The following is a 17554-nucleotide window of genomic DNA, read 5'->3' on the forward strand; positions in this document are numbered from 1 at the left end:
TTTTCGCCTGGTAAAAGTCCAACTAAGCCTTTTCCCACTTAAGAAGGGGCCCAAAGGAACAACACCGCCAAACACATCAGCAGAGCCATGATCAACAGAACCACCATCAACTACTATAATAAAAAATGTCGTAACAGGTAAAAAAACGTAGCAACTATCAAAATAACGATCAACCGCATGTGAAAATTACCCCCCCCAAAATGCGCCCCTCAATCTGCTACAAAAAATTAACACCTTTGAACCTTCGACAAAAGCTTCTTAAATGCACATATGCACTTACACATATATGTATATACCTATACGTATGCATAGTTATAAATGCAGTTTTCCATTTCCCCCAAATATGGTTCAAACATCAGCATAGGTACCTCCTATTGCTTCTCTCGATCTGTTGGTGAAAAAAAAAATAAAAAAAATATAAGCGGGACATTTAAACAAAATTTTAAAAGAGTCCACCAAAACGGGAGGAATATTCTTCCAAACAGAAACGGCATGCTATATCTATACATATATATGTCGTCATCCCGCGCAAGTGCGTAGAATATACATGTATTTTTGCGTTAATAAAATTGTGCATCTGAAAAATAATTTGCATATATTTATTATATTGTACGTGTAATGCTATTCTGCTGACAATTCCCTGTGCATGTTTGCCTGTACTACTTGTGATTCGTACATAGTTGAATCTGATCTCTACACCGTTAGGTACATGCCACTTTCTCCCCAGCGCAGTGCTGCTAAACTTTTCTTAGTGCGTCATTCGAGAACAGCGTATTTTTCTCAACGAAGCTCTCTATTGAGTAAATGCAAATTCTACCGATTCGTGAATATTTTATCATATCCTACCTGAACATGCTAAAGTGTGCTTTTTTACTTTTTGCGTTAAAGTGATATTCCCAAGTGTATCCATACGGTATGATCATTTTGTGAAGGTTCCAGAAGGAAATTCTAGTTTCCCACTTTTGGATGTACGGGCCAGTTTAGCCTATGTAGGGTATGAGCCTGTTTGTTTCGTTTATTTGTAGTGCAGATTTTGTTTTGTTCACCGTAAAGCGTGACGAAATAATGCCCGTGTGAGGCCCAGCGGCCGAATCTGAAAGTTATATTACCTCCCATTTGGCTACCTAAGGGAGGCAACGGGGAAGGGACATACAGAGCGAGCATAAATTTTTACGCTTTGTAAGGTCGCACTGGGAATATTCATAAAGGAAGAATCTGCACTCCCCCCATATATACACCTTTGTCTACCTTAGCCAAGGATGAGCGAAAAGGAGGTAAGCACCCTGCCCGATGAGGTGAAGGATCTGCTACAGTGTCTAAAAGAAGGATGCTCAAAATTCCAGGAATATCTATCAAAACTGAAGGAGTACCTAGAGAAAGATCGAATAAAAAACACGAACACCTTAGTGGAGTACATTCTGAAGAACATACATGAACGTGATTTTCAAAAAAACACATGCTACTTTTTACCAGATGTAATAGTATACATTCAAGGCGTAAATAAAATTCCAAAAAAAGATGAGCTGGATTGTGTAGATGTAGGACTAACCTTACATAAGCAGGATGTGAGAGAAAAATGGGTTGACGATAATTATGATGAGGTATATGGTCAGTTTAGAATAGAAATTCAGGATGAAAAGTTACGAAGATTTAAGGGTAAGGATTACAGAATGGATCTCATAATGACATGCACGAAGAATGTAAATTATATGGAAATAATGTATGTCCTTAGTAAAAACATGTACCCACGAAATGGTTACATATTATTCAACAACATTTTGCATAACTCAGAAATCAGCTATCGTTATAAATTGCTATCCTTGGAATACTTTGCCCATATAGTTAACAAAATATCTCTGGAAAGAGCAAAATATATTGCCCAAATTCTTCCCTTAGTTCTGGGAAAATTTTACAGCATAGAAGGAAAACCATACTACAACGACAATATTACCAGTATAGATGTTTTAATTTCTATGTGTAAATTTTCCAATGTCCTCTGTGATGAATCTATTAAGACGCAAGAAGACGATAAACAGGATGTGGCTCTACACTCAATCATTGCTTTTATTATGAAAATAATAAGCTACCACAATGCAGAATTACCAATAAATAAAAACATAGAGAAGATGATAAAATATATTCATTACGATAACTTGGAGTATGAAAAGTGTTTGGACATTTACTCCAAGTTATCTTCAAATTTATATCAGGATAGAAGAGAAAAGATGGTGAAGGATTGCTTATCAGGTCTCGTATGGAGATTAAGCATTATTAATTCTAACATCCCACGTCTATTAGAAAATGTTAATATATTAATGCCCAATGCAAAGGCCTGTGCTTTGGAAAATTCTACCTTAGAAATTTCCATCCTCGCCTACCTCATATTTGTAGAAAAAATAAATGAATCATCCTTCCCCAAAATATATTCAGAATTATATCTTCTCAATTTGATCATTCGAAATAGTTACAATTTACTTCTATGTATTCCTCAGGCAGATGACGACGTCAAACATAATTTGCTAATTAAGGCTTATCACCTCATCTGCCTCTCTGCTATTCTATCCAATATTATTCATAAGAGAGATGAAACAGTTTTCTGTAATATTTATAACTTCAGGTGGAGACCCATGGAATTTTTAAAAACTGTATATCGCACTATTCATGATAATAGAACATTAAAAACGTATTCCAAGGTTGTATACAATGCCTTGTGTATCATCATGAGGAATTTTAAATGGGATATTTTGTATTCACTATATTACAAACTGCTTAATGAGTCGCTTCCAGATAATGCCCGGAGTTTAATTGCTTCGTTCGTAAAGGATGAAATGCACAAACAAATGGTGCGTGTCGTTAAGAAGGCAGAAATGATAAAACAGGAATTTCACCAAAATGAAGACTTTGAAAAATTGCCAAACCAAGTTATCCAAGTGGAGAAAAATAAATTGTCATGTCCCATTACCCCCCCTGAAGATAATACACAACTAGCCAAAATGAAACAGATGGCTGAAGAAATAAATAAATTGGGGGCACAAGTAAAAAATATTATCTACATTCTCATCAGTGAAGAATCTGTACTTCTCAATGTAGACGCCATTACCGTCGTGCTAAACATAATCAAAATGATTCTGTTGAATAAAACTTTAAAACCCTTTTACAATTTTATTGTAAATATTGAAGAACCTTCATCTTGTTTTGTGCAAAGCAAAATTAAACATTTTTACACACAGATTAAATTGGAGAAGGCTATACTGGATAAAGAAAAGAAGGAGGATGCCAATTCTATATTTTACACCAACATGAATGGGTACTCACGTGGTCACGGGCCTCACCGGGAAGGCCTCACATACCAGAACACTGATGTTACCATGAATGAGCTTGACATCGTCCTTATGCTTTTGGGAGATGTTGAGCAGTGCGTAGACGATATCAAGGCGTCGCAGAGATGATGCAGAAGGTCTACCCAGCTCAAAGCAACTGCTCCTAAGTACATACTTCCGATGAGTAGGTACCCTACTGTTGCCGCTCTCCCCCTTTGAGTTCATTTGCCGCGGGCATATCTGCATCCCCTTGGCTTGTAAAATATTGTATTGTGAAAAATTCCCAAATGCTACATGTATCTACCTATATGATGTATGTACATGTACATACACATGGCTCCCTTTTAAGACAACTTTCCCAATTTTGTCGCACCTTTGCGTTTTTCTTTTTTTTTTTTTATAAAGATACCATTTGCGTCGTTTGTCTCCTCGTGTGCAATTTGTATATTTGTATATGTACTCCTAACTGCTGGCCATGACATGCCAATAATATGAACAACGTGTGCAAGGGGGAAGAAGAAACATTACCCAGTTGTACATGTTTTTTTTTTTTTTTTTTTTTTTTTTTTTTCATTTTTGCATTCCCACACTTGTATATGTACAATTTGATATTGGAAAAAAAAGAAAAAAACCATGCATACTCTCATAGCGAGTATCAGAACAGTCAATTTTCGTTGTACACCTAGATTTATATGTACCATACTGTAGCATACTTGCGCCACTATTCTTGTACTGCTATTGCTACAGCGACTGTTACTTTATTTTATTTCATTTTCTTTTCAAGAACATCAAACAATTTTTTGCGAAGTTTTAAAAATAATCAAAATTTTTGACAAAAACAGAAGCATTAAGTACGGGGGGGAAATAAAAGGAAAACGTGGGATTATTAAGAGACCTTCATCCCGGATGTTGTAAAGAACGAGGAGAGGGGGGGATAGCCACCAGACCCGTTTGGGAAATGCTCAAAGGCATGTTTTCCTAGCGGGCCTACACACTGCCCCCTATATGGCTATGAATTTTCCTCCACGGCAAATACGCCATAAAGTCGAAGAGATAGGACCCGCCTGCATGCAAAAAACAAATTGGTAAAAAAAAAAAAAAAAAAAAAAAATTAACACCTTATATTTGAAATGGAGTAAAAATGGGATACCCCTCCTGAGAAAGAGTCCTCTCCAACATTTTGTAAAGGGGCAGTTCCCCTTTGCCTTCACATTAGGCACTTCCATATATTTTACGCTTCCTTTTTAACTATTCTCCTTCCCTCCCCCAGTGTATACATTAATAGTCACATTAATAGTAACGGTGACAAACTTGCATACATTGAGTAATCCGATTTAAGCAGAACGCAATTGTTTGCCTTTCCCCTCAATGTGCATGATCCTTTGTGGTCACCTCGGTTGGCGCATTTTCTCAGACGGGTTATGCACAGAAAAAAAAAAAAAAAAAAAAAAAAAAAGGGACATAACTCCATACACTTTGAAGGAGAAGAAAATAGGAATATGTTTTCCATGGCGTGCACATTTCCTCTTTCATAATGTGGCAGTCCGCATGGCACTCGATGTGGCAACCCGTGTGCCAATCCGTGTGCCTACATATACCCCTCAAAGAGAAAACATTTAGGGAGTAGGAGTGATAGAGGGAGGCTGTTCCCCTTTGTTCAGTGGGTGATCCTGATGATGCAGGGCGGCACATGCGAAGATGGCGGCCACCACGTGAGAAGCGACAACAATGTTATAAGGGACAACTGTGTAATAGGCCAGAACTATGTTGTACGCGAAAACTACTTGAGAAACGTGTTCCAGTGCACAGACAAGAAAGTAAAAATCTTCAAAACATACCTGAAAAAAAAACTAAAGGTGGAGTCCTACACCCTGGGGGAATACTCTCTCAAACACGACGAAAAATTCAGGAGGATATTCTTCGCAAATATTTTAAAAGAACATGTCATTGCTAAAAGAAATAAGGACAAACTGTTCATCTTAAACGAAGTAATCATGGACAGGAAATTTTTCGAAGAAGATTTCTTCTATCAATATTTTTTACAAAATGTTTTGTTGCTAGAAGACTTAACGTTAAAAAGACTGGAGGGAAACCACCATGGGGATTTCCTTTTCAAAGAAAAAAAAAAAAATGGCATACTCAATTGGAAACAAGGTTATAGTCATATAAAAAAAAAATTAAATGAAAAGGGAAATGATCAAAAGAGTAAAATTTATAAAAATTCTGTACTTTTGTTTAATTCCACGAAATTTTCCTACGAAGATAAAAATTGTTGTGATTACTTTTACAGTCTAAAAGTTTGGGACATTTTCTTTAATTATGTTTCTTTCGATTTTTTAAATTATCTTCTCTCCAACACACTTATCTTCATATCTGACTTTTTTTTTATAAACCTCACTCACAAGTTGCCGCTGCAGAATTCCTTCCTTGTTCTAGTTAGCCACGTCGACCTCAAGTATGATCAGAACAAACAATTGCAAGACACGATATTTTCTAGAAAGAGGAAACTTCCATATAACACCAAACAGGTGAAAATCCTTTACCAGAGGGACCACCCTAGACGCACCCTTAAGAAAGTGCTTCTCAGGAAGGAGACACATGAAGTGGTGGGCCTCCAGCCAGATGGGAACCCACCCCAAGAGGGGCCTTCCCCATTGCATATAAATGGAACTTCAGAAAAAAGGCATTCACACAGAGGAGATGAGTCAGTGGAAGGGGAGGCCAAAGAGGAATTCCAATCTGTTAGTAAATCCAATTGTGCAAGAAGTGGAAGTAAAAGGAAGATCGACCAGGGGGGTATCGATGACAAAGTTATTGCAGGTAGGAAGTGCAAGAAGAAGAAAATGGTTCCAGAAGATACTTCAAAGGAGGAAAAACAAATAGACATAGATGGCTTAAAATATGGAATAGAAAATAGGGAGGCACAAAGAAAGATAGATACCCATCCAGACGACACACAAATAGATGGTCAACAGTATAAGTACTTATTCAAAAAGAAAAAGGAGGCAGTAAGGAGGAACGAGGTTAACTCATACGCTAATCACCTTTACCTAGTCCAGTGCAGTGGGAGAATCATCAAAAATGAGTTTCTCAATGAGATGAAGCAAATACAGAAGGAAACCGAGCAGGCGGAAGAGGCCCCAGGAGATGATATCGAAGTTTCGGAAAAAGGGATAGAAAATCTAAATGAAGAGGAGCAATCGGCGCAGAGAAAGGTACTTCCGCAGATAAGCTTCTTTTCTAATAATAAAGCGGAAGGGGGACCTCCCACGAACTGGAAGTGCAAAACCCCACAGGAGGAGAAGAAAAAGTGGAGCAAAATAATCATCAATCGAAATAATATCCTTCAACATAATACGACAAATAAGTATAAAAATTTCCTCCTAAATAAAAGCATCCTTTTCGACAAAATTGACAATGTTCCCTTGTTCACATACCATTTGCTAAATTATATTTTCAAGTCAGATCAAAAATACTTTTTCCATAACAACTTCATAGATGAATATAAGAATAAAATTTCCAAACAGATAAAATGCAACACGAAAAAAAACGACATATCTTCCCTTTTGCTAAGGAAGGAAAGCACTACATCATCAAACGTGTTACTGTGCAGTAGGAGTGAAGACAAAAGAAACAACGTATCCGCTCGCTTGAAAAAAACCAAGATACTCAAATATGTTTATTGTCATTTTGAAGAATTCATAAAAAATACGAGGAATGCAAATTTTGATAAAATGTATAGACAATATTTTCCAAAAAATAAAATGAAAAATAGAATTCGAAAAATATTTAAAACAATTAAATCACACATTATTCACAAGTATAAAATTGTAAACATACGCAGAAACAGAAAATTTATTAAACAAAAAATGTATGATGTTTTTTTTAAAAATTATGATTTCCTTTCATTTTCTTTTAAAACTTATCAAGTAATAAATTTCCTTGTGCATATCACGAAGAAATGTGTACCTGTGAAACTTTTGGGCAATCGCCACAATTTTAAGGTCTTTATAAAAAATGTGAAAAATTTTGTCCTACTTAATTATAAAGAGAATTTTACCATGGACCAAATGATGAAACACGTTAGGGTTAAAAATGTCTTCCAAAAGGGGGAGATTTCCCACAGGTACGAGCATAGACAGGGGAGAAGCGCCGAAGTAGCTGCTCCAGAAGGTAACGCAACCCAAACGATGACCCACGCACTTCCCAATCTTTGTTCTACCGACACTATTTATCAAAAAGACAAGACTTGGAAGTCAAAGAGGAGTACCAAACAAATACGGTTCTTCGATCCGGAGAAGAACAAATCCCTATTTGAAACCCTTAGGAGAAAATATTTGAAAAAAAAAAAAAAAATTCACATAGCACTTTTGAAAAGGCATTTACTAAACAGACTCATTTATTTCCTCTTCAACTATTTTATCATGCCCGTAATTAGGAAATACTTTTTCCTTACCAAGTCAGAGCACACTATTTACAAAACGATTTTTTTTGATAGAATATCGTGGAACTATTTCACTAAGGTTTCTAACTTTTGTCTGTATCACCAGAACTTCCGCGGTAAGAAGTTGAAGCGGAGATCCGAGTCGGGAGGGAAAGACCAGACACGCAATGGAAAGCTCAAAAGGAGGAAACTACAAAAGGATCATATCATTTCCAAGGGGGGAAAACTAGAAACTACTAGAGCAGAAAAAGTGATAAACGAACAGGAAGGTATAAATGCCTCTCCACGCGTGATACAAATTAGGGGGAGACAAATCGAAAAGGAGAAGAAGTTTCGCTCGCCTGCATTACCAAACAGGAAGGAGAAGAAAAGAAAAAAGAGTCAAAATGCCCTAATACGAAGCACAAAAAAAAAGGAAACCTCCAAATGTGGAAAGAACGAAAGAAGGGGTAACTCCTCCTCAGGCGAACCAAACAAACGTATCGAAGATCTATACGAAATGACAATTTTGAGTAAAAAAACGGTTAGACCCTATTTAAGGAAATTCTACTACAAAGTAAAGAAGAAGTATTTCTCCCTCAGGAAAAAGTACCTTCTGCATGGAAGGAAGAGGATCCCTCTAGGGGATAAGCAATTTGCACACTATCTACATTTTGTGGAGCAAAGGGGACATTTGTTCAGGTTTATTTGCAGACGATTTTTTAAGAAAACGAGAAGGAATTATGTTAAGCGATTTTACAGATTGGTGAAGCGGATTAAGAGAAGGATGATGGGCATAAAACATGACCCCGATGGAGGGGTAAAACGAAGGATAGACAACAAGGTAATCGTTCTTTGTGGAAAGAATGATCAGATCAAACGCACCAAAAAGAGGGCGCTTGCAATTACAACGTTATCCATGGGTGCTACCATGCGGGAAAACCTCCCCGAGAGGAAAAAGAAGAACATTCACATACATAAATTAAAAAGCATGATAGAGAAGCGCAATTTTCTACTGAAACTGAATTCAATAAATCGTTTTTTTTCGAAAAAGCTAAGAATAAATTGGGTACCCAAGAAAAAAGGACTAAGACCGCTAATAAATCTGTCTACACTGAACATTCCAGAAAGTGTAAAAAATCGAATCAGGGAAATTTTAAAAAATAAAAAAAGCAGCGAGTTTTACTTCCACAATATTTTGAATAATATGGAAAGAGATAGCAAAGAGAAAAAATCCGGAAAAAAAAAATACAACAGAAAGAACTTTAACCCCGTGTCGTTAAATCATATATGTAATTTTTCCTTAAAATGTTTGGGAAACGTGAGAAATAATAACAGAGCTTTATTTCAAAACACGCTAACCAAGACAAACGATACGGAGTTGAAGCTGAAAAAGTGGCTAGATTATTTGAAGAACTGGTTTTATCGAAAAAAGAAAAATAAAAAATATATAAAAAATAAATTAAAAAAAGGAAAGGTGATCTATGCATATATCTGCATCGGAGACTTCTCCAATTGTTACGAACACATAAAACATAATTATCTGTTCAAAATTCTGAAGCATTTTTTTCATGGAATTTCAAACTTTGAATTTATATATGTCTTTAAAAGATCCTTCCGTCTCTATAGCCATTATATGAACAACTCTCTGTTAACTTATTATCCTGTTAATGTCCAAGAGTTTGGCATACACTGTATTAAAAATTTGAGGGAGCTAATTGTAAAGTCAAACTTGAATAAATCCCACAGTTTCCTTTTGAGGCAATTCTTTAAGAATACATCCTGCACTGATTTGTATATTTTTTCAGATTCTTACAAAAGCGTGCAGGTAGAAACGAGAGACATCTTCATGACCATCATTACCATCATAAGATACTACTACTTAAACATTTATTTTAGCATCAAGGAGATAAAAATGCAGTGGAAAAATATTTTTTACTTTCAGCTTTTTCAGCATGAAAAAAGGGAAGGCATCTATCGCAGCTTCCGTAGTAGAAGGAAGTTGGATCACTTGCGCCGGTTGCAGGAGGGGGAGGAAGTAGAGAACACACTGGAAGGGGGGCGTTGCCTACCCGATGATGAGTCCGGAAATAGGATGAACTCAATCCAAGTGAAGCACCTTCCGTTAAGCGCCGCCATCACCACTAGTACATCTGAGCGTGGCGATGGTGAAGGAGGTGAAGATGAGAAGAGCAGTTCTACTAAGTTACCGAGGCAGAACAAAGACCAACTGATGGTTCGCAAGCCCGGCGAGAATGACAAAGAAATGATTCTGTTAACAAAAGGGGAAGGGGCCAACATAATTTGCTCAGATAAAGTTCATCCAAATTGTTCCAATAGGAGTGTCACCAACTTCCCCGATAGGAACCCCCGAGCAGAGACAGAAGCAGAAAAGGGCGTCCGCACGTACGCAGAAAAAAACTTCTTGACATTTCAAGACAAGAAAATCATCAGCGACATTTGCGGATTGCCGCAGGGATTCTGCTTGTCCAACATTCTCTGTTCCATGTACTACGCCTACCTAGACCGAAATGAAGAATTTCAAAATATTCTCTATTCGGAAAAGTACCAAGACAGAACCTCCACCTCTCATCTCCAAAAAAAAAATGTAAACGAGGTGAATTACCAAAGTTTGAATTCTCTGCTAATCAGATTTATTGATGACTTTCTCTTTATAACAGTTAACAAGAAAAATATGAAGCAATTTAAGAGACTCCTCCTTACAAGAAAAATTTGGGGGGAAAATATAAATTCGTCCAAAACAAAAATTTTCAAGCTCCCCCTTATTTTTAAGAGTAATTTGTTCTTAGACAATTTCTGGGGAGAAAAAGTGGTCTCCGGGGGGAAGAGGTGCCATACGGAGGGGCAGAGGCACCCAACCGTGCTGAACCAACCATGCACATCGGAGCATCCGCCTAGCCTGACCAATGAATACACCTCGCCAGATCCATACCTGATGACCCCAGAGGAAGAATGCAGAACCCCTTCTGGGAGCACTGTGAGTAGCGCAATGAGCGAACCGAAACGGAGGAGAAAGATAATCCCTGAACGTAACGAGACAGTTCAAAAAATTCCCACCAATGATAACTTGGCACGTTCCGCAAAATGTAACATGTCCAGGGGGGAAGAGAAAAGGAGGATTACCTCAGTAAAGGGAACCGTCAAAATTGTGAAGAAAAAAGGAGGAAAATTGAGCGAAGGGCAAACTAGGAAAATAATAAAAGAACTGCTCGAAAAGAGGAAAAGGTTTAGAGGAAAATCATCTTCTACAGGGAGGCAAAAAATTAAAAAGTACCTAAAACGGTTGTCACGTTTATTGCGTTTGAAAAGGCAAATGCGAAGAAGCGAAAAATCTTCCTGTGTAAACCGCTATTATGGTATACACCCTCGCACAGTGATGTCCATTGAATGGCTAAACAATACATACACATTTGACTTTGCCAACAACTGCGTGCACAGCATATCGTCTCAGTGGAAAAACAAACAAGACGCAACCATTAGGAACCACCTACACCTAACCAATGGCATTGGAGAAAAAAGCTCCCCCATAAATTACATGAAATTCTTGGTGGAAGGTAGAATCATGAGAAATGTCATATCGAAGATGAAAAAAAATAAAATGATTTACAAGAATAAACAAAATATCTACTTTGCATATAAGAACAATTTTATTCTTTTAAAAAGCTCCATTTTAAAATTTATTTGTTCTATTAAATCTTTGAAGAAAATGTTTAATGCCTTTTATAATGATGGTTATAATACGAAATTTATTTTTCATTTAATTTCATATTTGAGAAAGTCACTTATAAAAAATCGGAAGATTAAATTTGTCAAATTATTTTTGGTGGACACTGCTATGGAGGCCTTGCGGTATGCTCGGGTGTTCAATTCCAGCAGCCCCCTTTTCCCTTGCCTTCGCCGTCTGCGAACCGTCAGGAGGAGGCTCATTAATCGGTACAAGCGGAGGAACATGCGCACGAACAGGCGGGACCATTTGGTCCAGTACTATGGTCTGTTTGGTCTCCTCCGAGAGGAATTACGCAACACATGGCCTTACATGTTTAAAATAAGAGAAGACTCTTCACTCCATAACCCACTACGGTGACGCAAAAAAAAAGAGGAAATTAATTTATTCAGTTCTAGTGCAATGGCATCACCTTCCCTCCGTGCACCGCTTATTAAAGGCGTGGCTTGGTCTCGAGAGAAATGCTAGAGACTTTCTTTAGCGCCTGTAACCTTCCATGGCGCCCAACACGTATATTAAGCAAGCCCTTCTTACCAATATTGTACAGAGTGTGTGAGACACCCTTGTAGTAGTAAGGTTTGGGGCCATACTGATAGGAGCTAGGTTCCCCAGATTTCTGATAGAGAAGAAATGGGTTCGGTTCGATAACCCTAGATGCTCTCCATTTAAAGGGCCTAATATTGCTATAATAATGCTGAAATTTACGCCTGATAATGCCATGATATTTTCTGAAAGAAATTTTGTTTTGCTTTCTACAAAAGTATACTACATTGGATGGAATTTCCAGCAATCTCCTATTCACAACATTCCAGTATTTGGGGGCAGGAAGAACTTTTTTGTGAGGAAGATAATTTCTGGACACATCTTCAAGTGCCTCACTAAATGTTCTGCATGTATTTATATCCTTATCAACAATAGAAATGGAATTCAAATTGTACAGAGGGACTGTGGCACCAATTTGTAGAATCGACTGAACTGCTTCATCTAGCAGTATGTGACTAGAGCTACTTGGTGCATACCCATAAATGCCCGATGCCATATCAGGTAGGATGACGGAAGAAATGCACAACTCATTTAGTTGTTTTAACGCACTAGCGAAAGAGTACCTTAACTTGTTTGAAGACACATAATTATTTCCTTGCCAAAAATATGGCATTATTAAAAAGGCCAATAATTTTACTTTGTCACTAACATTGTGAGGCTTACACAAAATAACGTCTCCTACTTGTAACGACTTTGCATTTTCAACCATTTTCTTAAATTCCTTTTCGCTACTAAGTTTGTCTTGGCTTCCTGATAGATATTCCTCTCTGTGTTCATTTAATACATCTATTCGTTTCTTAATTAATGTCTTAATCGTGATAAATATTTCCTTCACTAATTCTCTCCCACCTCTATGTAGTACATATGCACCAAATCCGCTGAGGGGTACGAAGTTTGATACCATTGGGATGAGCATGCAGTCTGCCTCTTCCTCCAATATGTCGTTATGTACTACTCTTACAATGCCGAATTCATCTAATGTCATACTTTTCATTTCGTGCTGATACTTAAGCTTTTCTGATTTATGCAGATCCAACAGATCTACATCATCGTCCAAATTTTCTACTCCATTAGATGTATCAACTCCAGTGGAGCTTCCACATCTTTTAAAAAACAATTCATTTATTTCACTTTTTTTGTTCGGGAAAATTTCCTTTATTACACTTCTATTCTTCCCTTCTAAAATATCTAACGATTTTATATAATCCTCATGGTACCTCAGAGCCCGGTCGTTTATCGTCTTCAATTTCTTCGTCAAATATGAACTCCCAAAGTTTCTCCTCCCTACACGTGCAAAGCTTAGCCACGCTGGTGCCTTCATCCTTTCTACATCGTTGTGGCGCTTAGCTTCATTCCCACATTAGGTTTACTCTCTTGTTGATCTTTCCATTTAGGCCTTCTGAAAAGCGAACCTCTTTAATCAGAACTTCTCTTTCACCTCCTCTGATCGAATGTGTGACTAGCTCCTTTTATCTCCTCAACACTTTGCGGAGAAAGTGACAGTTGGAAAAAGTGAGCCACTTGGAAAACGTTAAAAAAAAAAATGTGCTTTTTTATAAAATTAATTTGTGCTCATTTTTAAAACTCCTTTCGAACTCCTTAAATAACACAGAAAAGAAAAATTTGTTGACACATTGAAGGGGATTAAAGGAGTGCCACACGTGGTGATTATTTTGTATGCTACTTCTCCCTAGGGAGTTAATCCTCCCCCCCTTTTTTTTTTTATTATTTTATTATTTTTTTTTTTTGCGAACGCTTCCATGTGGAACCTACGGCAGGATTAACACCTTTACCATTTTACGGATGTACCAAGTAGCGAAATTTTGAAACTTAAAATGTGATGAGTGAAAATTAATTATGTGTTATAAATTCGTCACACCAAATGGTTCATTAAAAAAAAAAAAAAAAAAAAAAAAAAAGAGGGACACATTCCAACAGTGTATAATTATAAATGTAGAGAAAACTTGACCAAAATAAAAATAAAAAGTTGTACTAAGGGTGGAAGAACATTCTCCGCTGTTCTGCGGTTTCTTCTGGAGACAAACCTTTTCGAATGAGAGACTTTTCTCACCATGTGTGTCAATCCCGCACGAGTGGCTATGCAGAATTTCTTGGAAGAGCTTTCTCCACTGCGGAAGTGTGTGTGAGTGTTCCGGCGTACGGAAAAGTGTGCTCCAGTTTCGCTTCATTCTAGCTCCAATTTATGCTGAACGGGTATGAAATTTACACAGGGACGATTGCGCCCTCCACTGGGGTACTCCCCAAAATTGTGAAGCTACACTAACTCTGCGCATTTCCCTCTTAAAAAGAAAACATATCACTGGTCGAGCGCCTTTCTGTATCCATTCAACTCAAACACTTTAATGATGTCTTTAATTGCGTCACTGTTGCTTAAGCCTTTTATGCCATGTTTTGAAAACACCATACAAAGATCGTTGGACAAATTGTTAATCCCACCCTCGGCGTCGGTGAAATTGAAATCCGGGTTCAGGTCAGGGTTATTCTTGAGTAAGTTTCTTAATAAGGCTTCATCTAAAGGAAAGGGTCCAGGGGGAAGAGGGGCACAAATGAAATAAGCATATTGCGGGATTCCCATATGGACTCTCCATACTACGTGAAGGTTGCCATATTAGGAGGAAGACCTCCGTGAGCATATGCACGTAGGAAGAATTTTTACAACAAAACGTTTGATAATGTGCGGATGGGAAGAGCTGTACCTTCCTTCTTAAAGTATATGGACTCATCGGCCTTTCTATTTCCATCTAAAAATTTCACGCCCGAAAAATTCCTCCTACACATGTACTTTATTTTAATAGTAACATTCCCATTTAGTTTATTTTTGGCAAAAACTTTTCTGGCGAGAACAGGTACCATTATAACTTCCTGTGCTTTTCGAATGCTTGGCAGATCAGCGGGGCGCGAGGAATGCTAACTAGTGGCCAAAAAGGGCAAATGGAAAACAATTATCCAATATGAGTAAGGCTGACCACAAATGACATTTGCGATGTGTTGAAGGATGAACACCAAATATCAAAACAGAAACAAAAATAAGGAATTCTGTTTTATCGCCTCTCAACTTAAAAACATTAGACCATGCAAATCTGAAATTGCTTTCGAAAGGAAGTGTTTAACTTGTTACAAATTTAAGAAAGAAAAGAAAAAAGTTAAACGCACATTTCGCGACAAAAAAAAAAAAAAACTTAAATTGGGGGCAAAATTTTTTTTTTTTTTTTCATTTAACCTATAAACAATGAACAAAAATTGGGAGATGCATAAATAAAGCATGTTTCTATATCTGTCAAGGAAAAAATTGCCTACGTGGATGTTCGCCTTTTATGGAGGAATCCATCAAAGGAATTTGTAAGCTGATTCTTTTCCCATGCAGGTGTAGCAATTCATCCTTAATCGCTTGACACAGTGGAGCTTAAAAAAAAATTTGCATCATATCCTCCTCTTTTATAAATATTATTATTATTTTTTTCTCATTGCTGGCACAAAACAGATTCTTCTATTGTCGCCATACGACTCTAACTGTGCTATGCCGCCATTTCACCAGTTCGGAAAAGTGTTTTTAAAAATCACAGGAAAAAATTAAAGTTTTTCAAAAGCTATGACACAAAAACATGTTTTTATATGAGGTACAGTTCATGGCAAAATTGGGGAAAATGCTTTTGAAACATACCTGTTCATCCATTCACGTAGGCATATGTGTGTACGTACTTACGCACCTGCTATGAGCGTATATAGGCATACGTGGGAATGGGAACTGCGCGAAACACTATACATGTCGTCGCCCGGCGAAAGAACACACTAGACGATGGTTTTTATGTCGAAAAAGGACTTTATGTAGAATATATGAATTATAGTTAGCAGAATTAGCAGTATTATTTGTACTTCTGACCACAGAATCAATTTCGAATTCATTTTTTCGTTAAATTGCTTGTACAAGTCTGCCGTCTCCATCATTTTTTCTTGTTCTTCATAGACTTCAAAAAACTAACAACAGGGAAGAGGGCATAAGGCATGATAATAATATGATTGCCACAAAAAGGGGAAAAGAAATGTTACATATTCATGTAAACGCACACATAAAAATAAAGCAAAAAATAAACATGTATACACAAGGATGTACAAAAAAGGAAGAAGAAGAAGAAAAAAAAAAATATGAACAAGTCAGGTAAAAAAAAAAAAAAATGCTTAATTTAAAATTTGCCTTACTTGTTCATACAACTGGAATGTTTGGTTATTTATTTTTTCAACATCATCTGCTGTACCCAACTCCATGTCGACCATATCATGGCTTTCTTTCACTCTCAAAGTGAACATTACTGTTATTTCTGCATTTTTCTGGTTCGCGTAGCAGAAGGAATAGATACCAGGCTTTGCAACCTTCATTTTGTGATTTGTTCAGGTGAAAAGGGAAAAATAAATTAACTCGACAGTTGTATATGAAATGTGTATACGTACATCCGCACACACACAGGAAGGCATGTATATGAATATCTCTCCCCTCTTGGACACACTTTTGCACTCTGCTTCGCTTTCCAAATGGATGCGAATGACACAATAAAACGTTTTCAAAATGAATAATCATTTTAAAACTCGTCCTGCTTCCGGCTTGCTTACCTTAATCTCGAATTTGTCCTGTATACTTTGCGACTTGAAAATTTTTTCCTTTTTTTTGTCATTTCTGTTGACTATGTACATTAAACACAATGCGCTCTTGTCGATTATTTCATATGACCTGATAGGGGTGGGTGGGAAATGAGGGGAGCGCTTACGTGTCTACCATTGCGTATGATATCTTAATTAGGATTATACTCGCACATGTCTACCACTGTATACATATATAATTAGGTATGTAGCACCGCATATATGTATGCGTACGCCACGTCTCGGTTGGACAGGCAAAAAGATAAATTCAGTCCTCGCGCCTACCCAACAATGGTGTTATTTTTCTCAACTCGGAAATGAATGCAATCCTTTTCCAGAGGACCTATGATAAAGTGGGTGCAGCGCGCTAGGTGCGATAGGAACACCAGCAGGAGTAATACAACAACGGGGATTTTTAAAAAGGCCATTTTTCCACTTCACGTGCTTGTCTCGTCACATACACGCACATATATATATGTGTGTATGTGTGTACTTCCGTATGTACGTATGGGGGCTCCCAGGCCTGCACTATACCACCCTAATTCTGGTGGCTCCTGTTTCAATTCCCCTAAGAAGTGTGTATCCCCCCAAAGGTTCGTGTGTGCATACGTATGCACCCGCGCGTTCCACTGTGCTCTTGCGATAATGGGGTGAACTAAATTTAACTATGCCCCTGATAAATCCAAGTGCCTTCTTTTACAAATGCGCAAACAAACACAATCGTGTGTAACTACACATAAACTAGCTGTTTTGAAAAAAAAAAAAAAAAAAAAAAAATCTTACTCACAAGGTGAACACACGGATAAGCAACACAAACTCGACAAAAAAAAAAAAAGAAAAAAAAGTCAATTTAACGATTAACTCATTAGC

At 37.3% G+C, this 17554-nt stretch overlaps 5 protein-coding genes across 5 annotated transcripts; 2 read left to right on the forward strand and 3 right to left on the reverse strand.

Annotated features, from left to right (window-relative positions):
- Positions 1-1259: 1259 nt before the first annotated feature.
- PKNH_1414700 (conserved Plasmodium protein, unknown function) lies at positions 1260-3449 on the forward strand (the record flags this gene model as incomplete). The annotated part of the gene is made up of 1 exon (XM_002262000.1): positions 1260-3449. The coding sequence occupies one exon, from the start codon at positions 1260-1262 to the stop codon at positions 3447-3449; it is 2190 nt and encodes a 729-aa protein (XP_002262036.1).
- Positions 3450-4993: 1544 nt separating this feature from the next.
- Positions 4994-11848, forward strand: PKNH_1414800 (telomerase reverse transcriptase, putative; the record flags this gene model as incomplete). The annotated part of the gene is made up of 1 exon (XM_002262001.1): positions 4994-11848. One exon carries the CDS (start codon positions 4994-4996, stop codon positions 11846-11848), a length of 6855 nt encoding a protein of 2284 aa, XP_002262037.1.
- A 73-nt stretch (positions 11849-11921) lies between these two features.
- Positions 11922-13352, reverse strand: PKNH_1414900 (uncharacterized protein; the record flags this gene model as incomplete). The annotated part of the gene is made up of 1 exon (XM_002262002.1): positions 11922-13352. One exon carries the CDS (start codon positions 13350-13352, stop codon positions 11922-11924), a length of 1431 nt encoding a protein of 476 aa, XP_002262038.1.
- A 996-nt stretch (positions 13353-14348) lies between these two features.
- Positions 14349-14905, reverse strand: PKNH_1415000 (uncharacterized protein; the record flags this gene model as incomplete). Its single annotated transcript, XM_002262003.1, has 2 exons — positions 14349-14563; positions 14749-14905. The coding sequence occupies 2 exons, from the start codon at positions 14903-14905 to the stop codon at positions 14349-14351; spliced, it is 372 nt and encodes a 123-aa protein (XP_002262039.1).
- A 936-nt stretch (positions 14906-15841) lies between these two features.
- PKNH_1415100 (transmembrane emp24 domain-containing protein, putative) lies at positions 15842-17112 on the reverse strand (the record flags this gene model as incomplete). Its single annotated transcript, XM_002262004.1, has 4 exons — positions 15842-16027; positions 16250-16420; positions 16658-16775; positions 16970-17112. The coding sequence occupies 4 exons, from the start codon at positions 17110-17112 to the stop codon at positions 15842-15844; spliced, it is 618 nt and encodes a 205-aa protein (XP_002262040.1).
- Positions 17113-17554: the final 442 nt, after the last annotated feature.

Source organism: Plasmodium knowlesi (genome assembly GCF_000006355.2).
Source record: "Plasmodium knowlesi strain H genome assembly, chromosome: 14".
Taxonomy (NCBI): domain Eukaryota; phylum Apicomplexa; class Aconoidasida; order Haemosporida; family Plasmodiidae; genus Plasmodium; species Plasmodium knowlesi.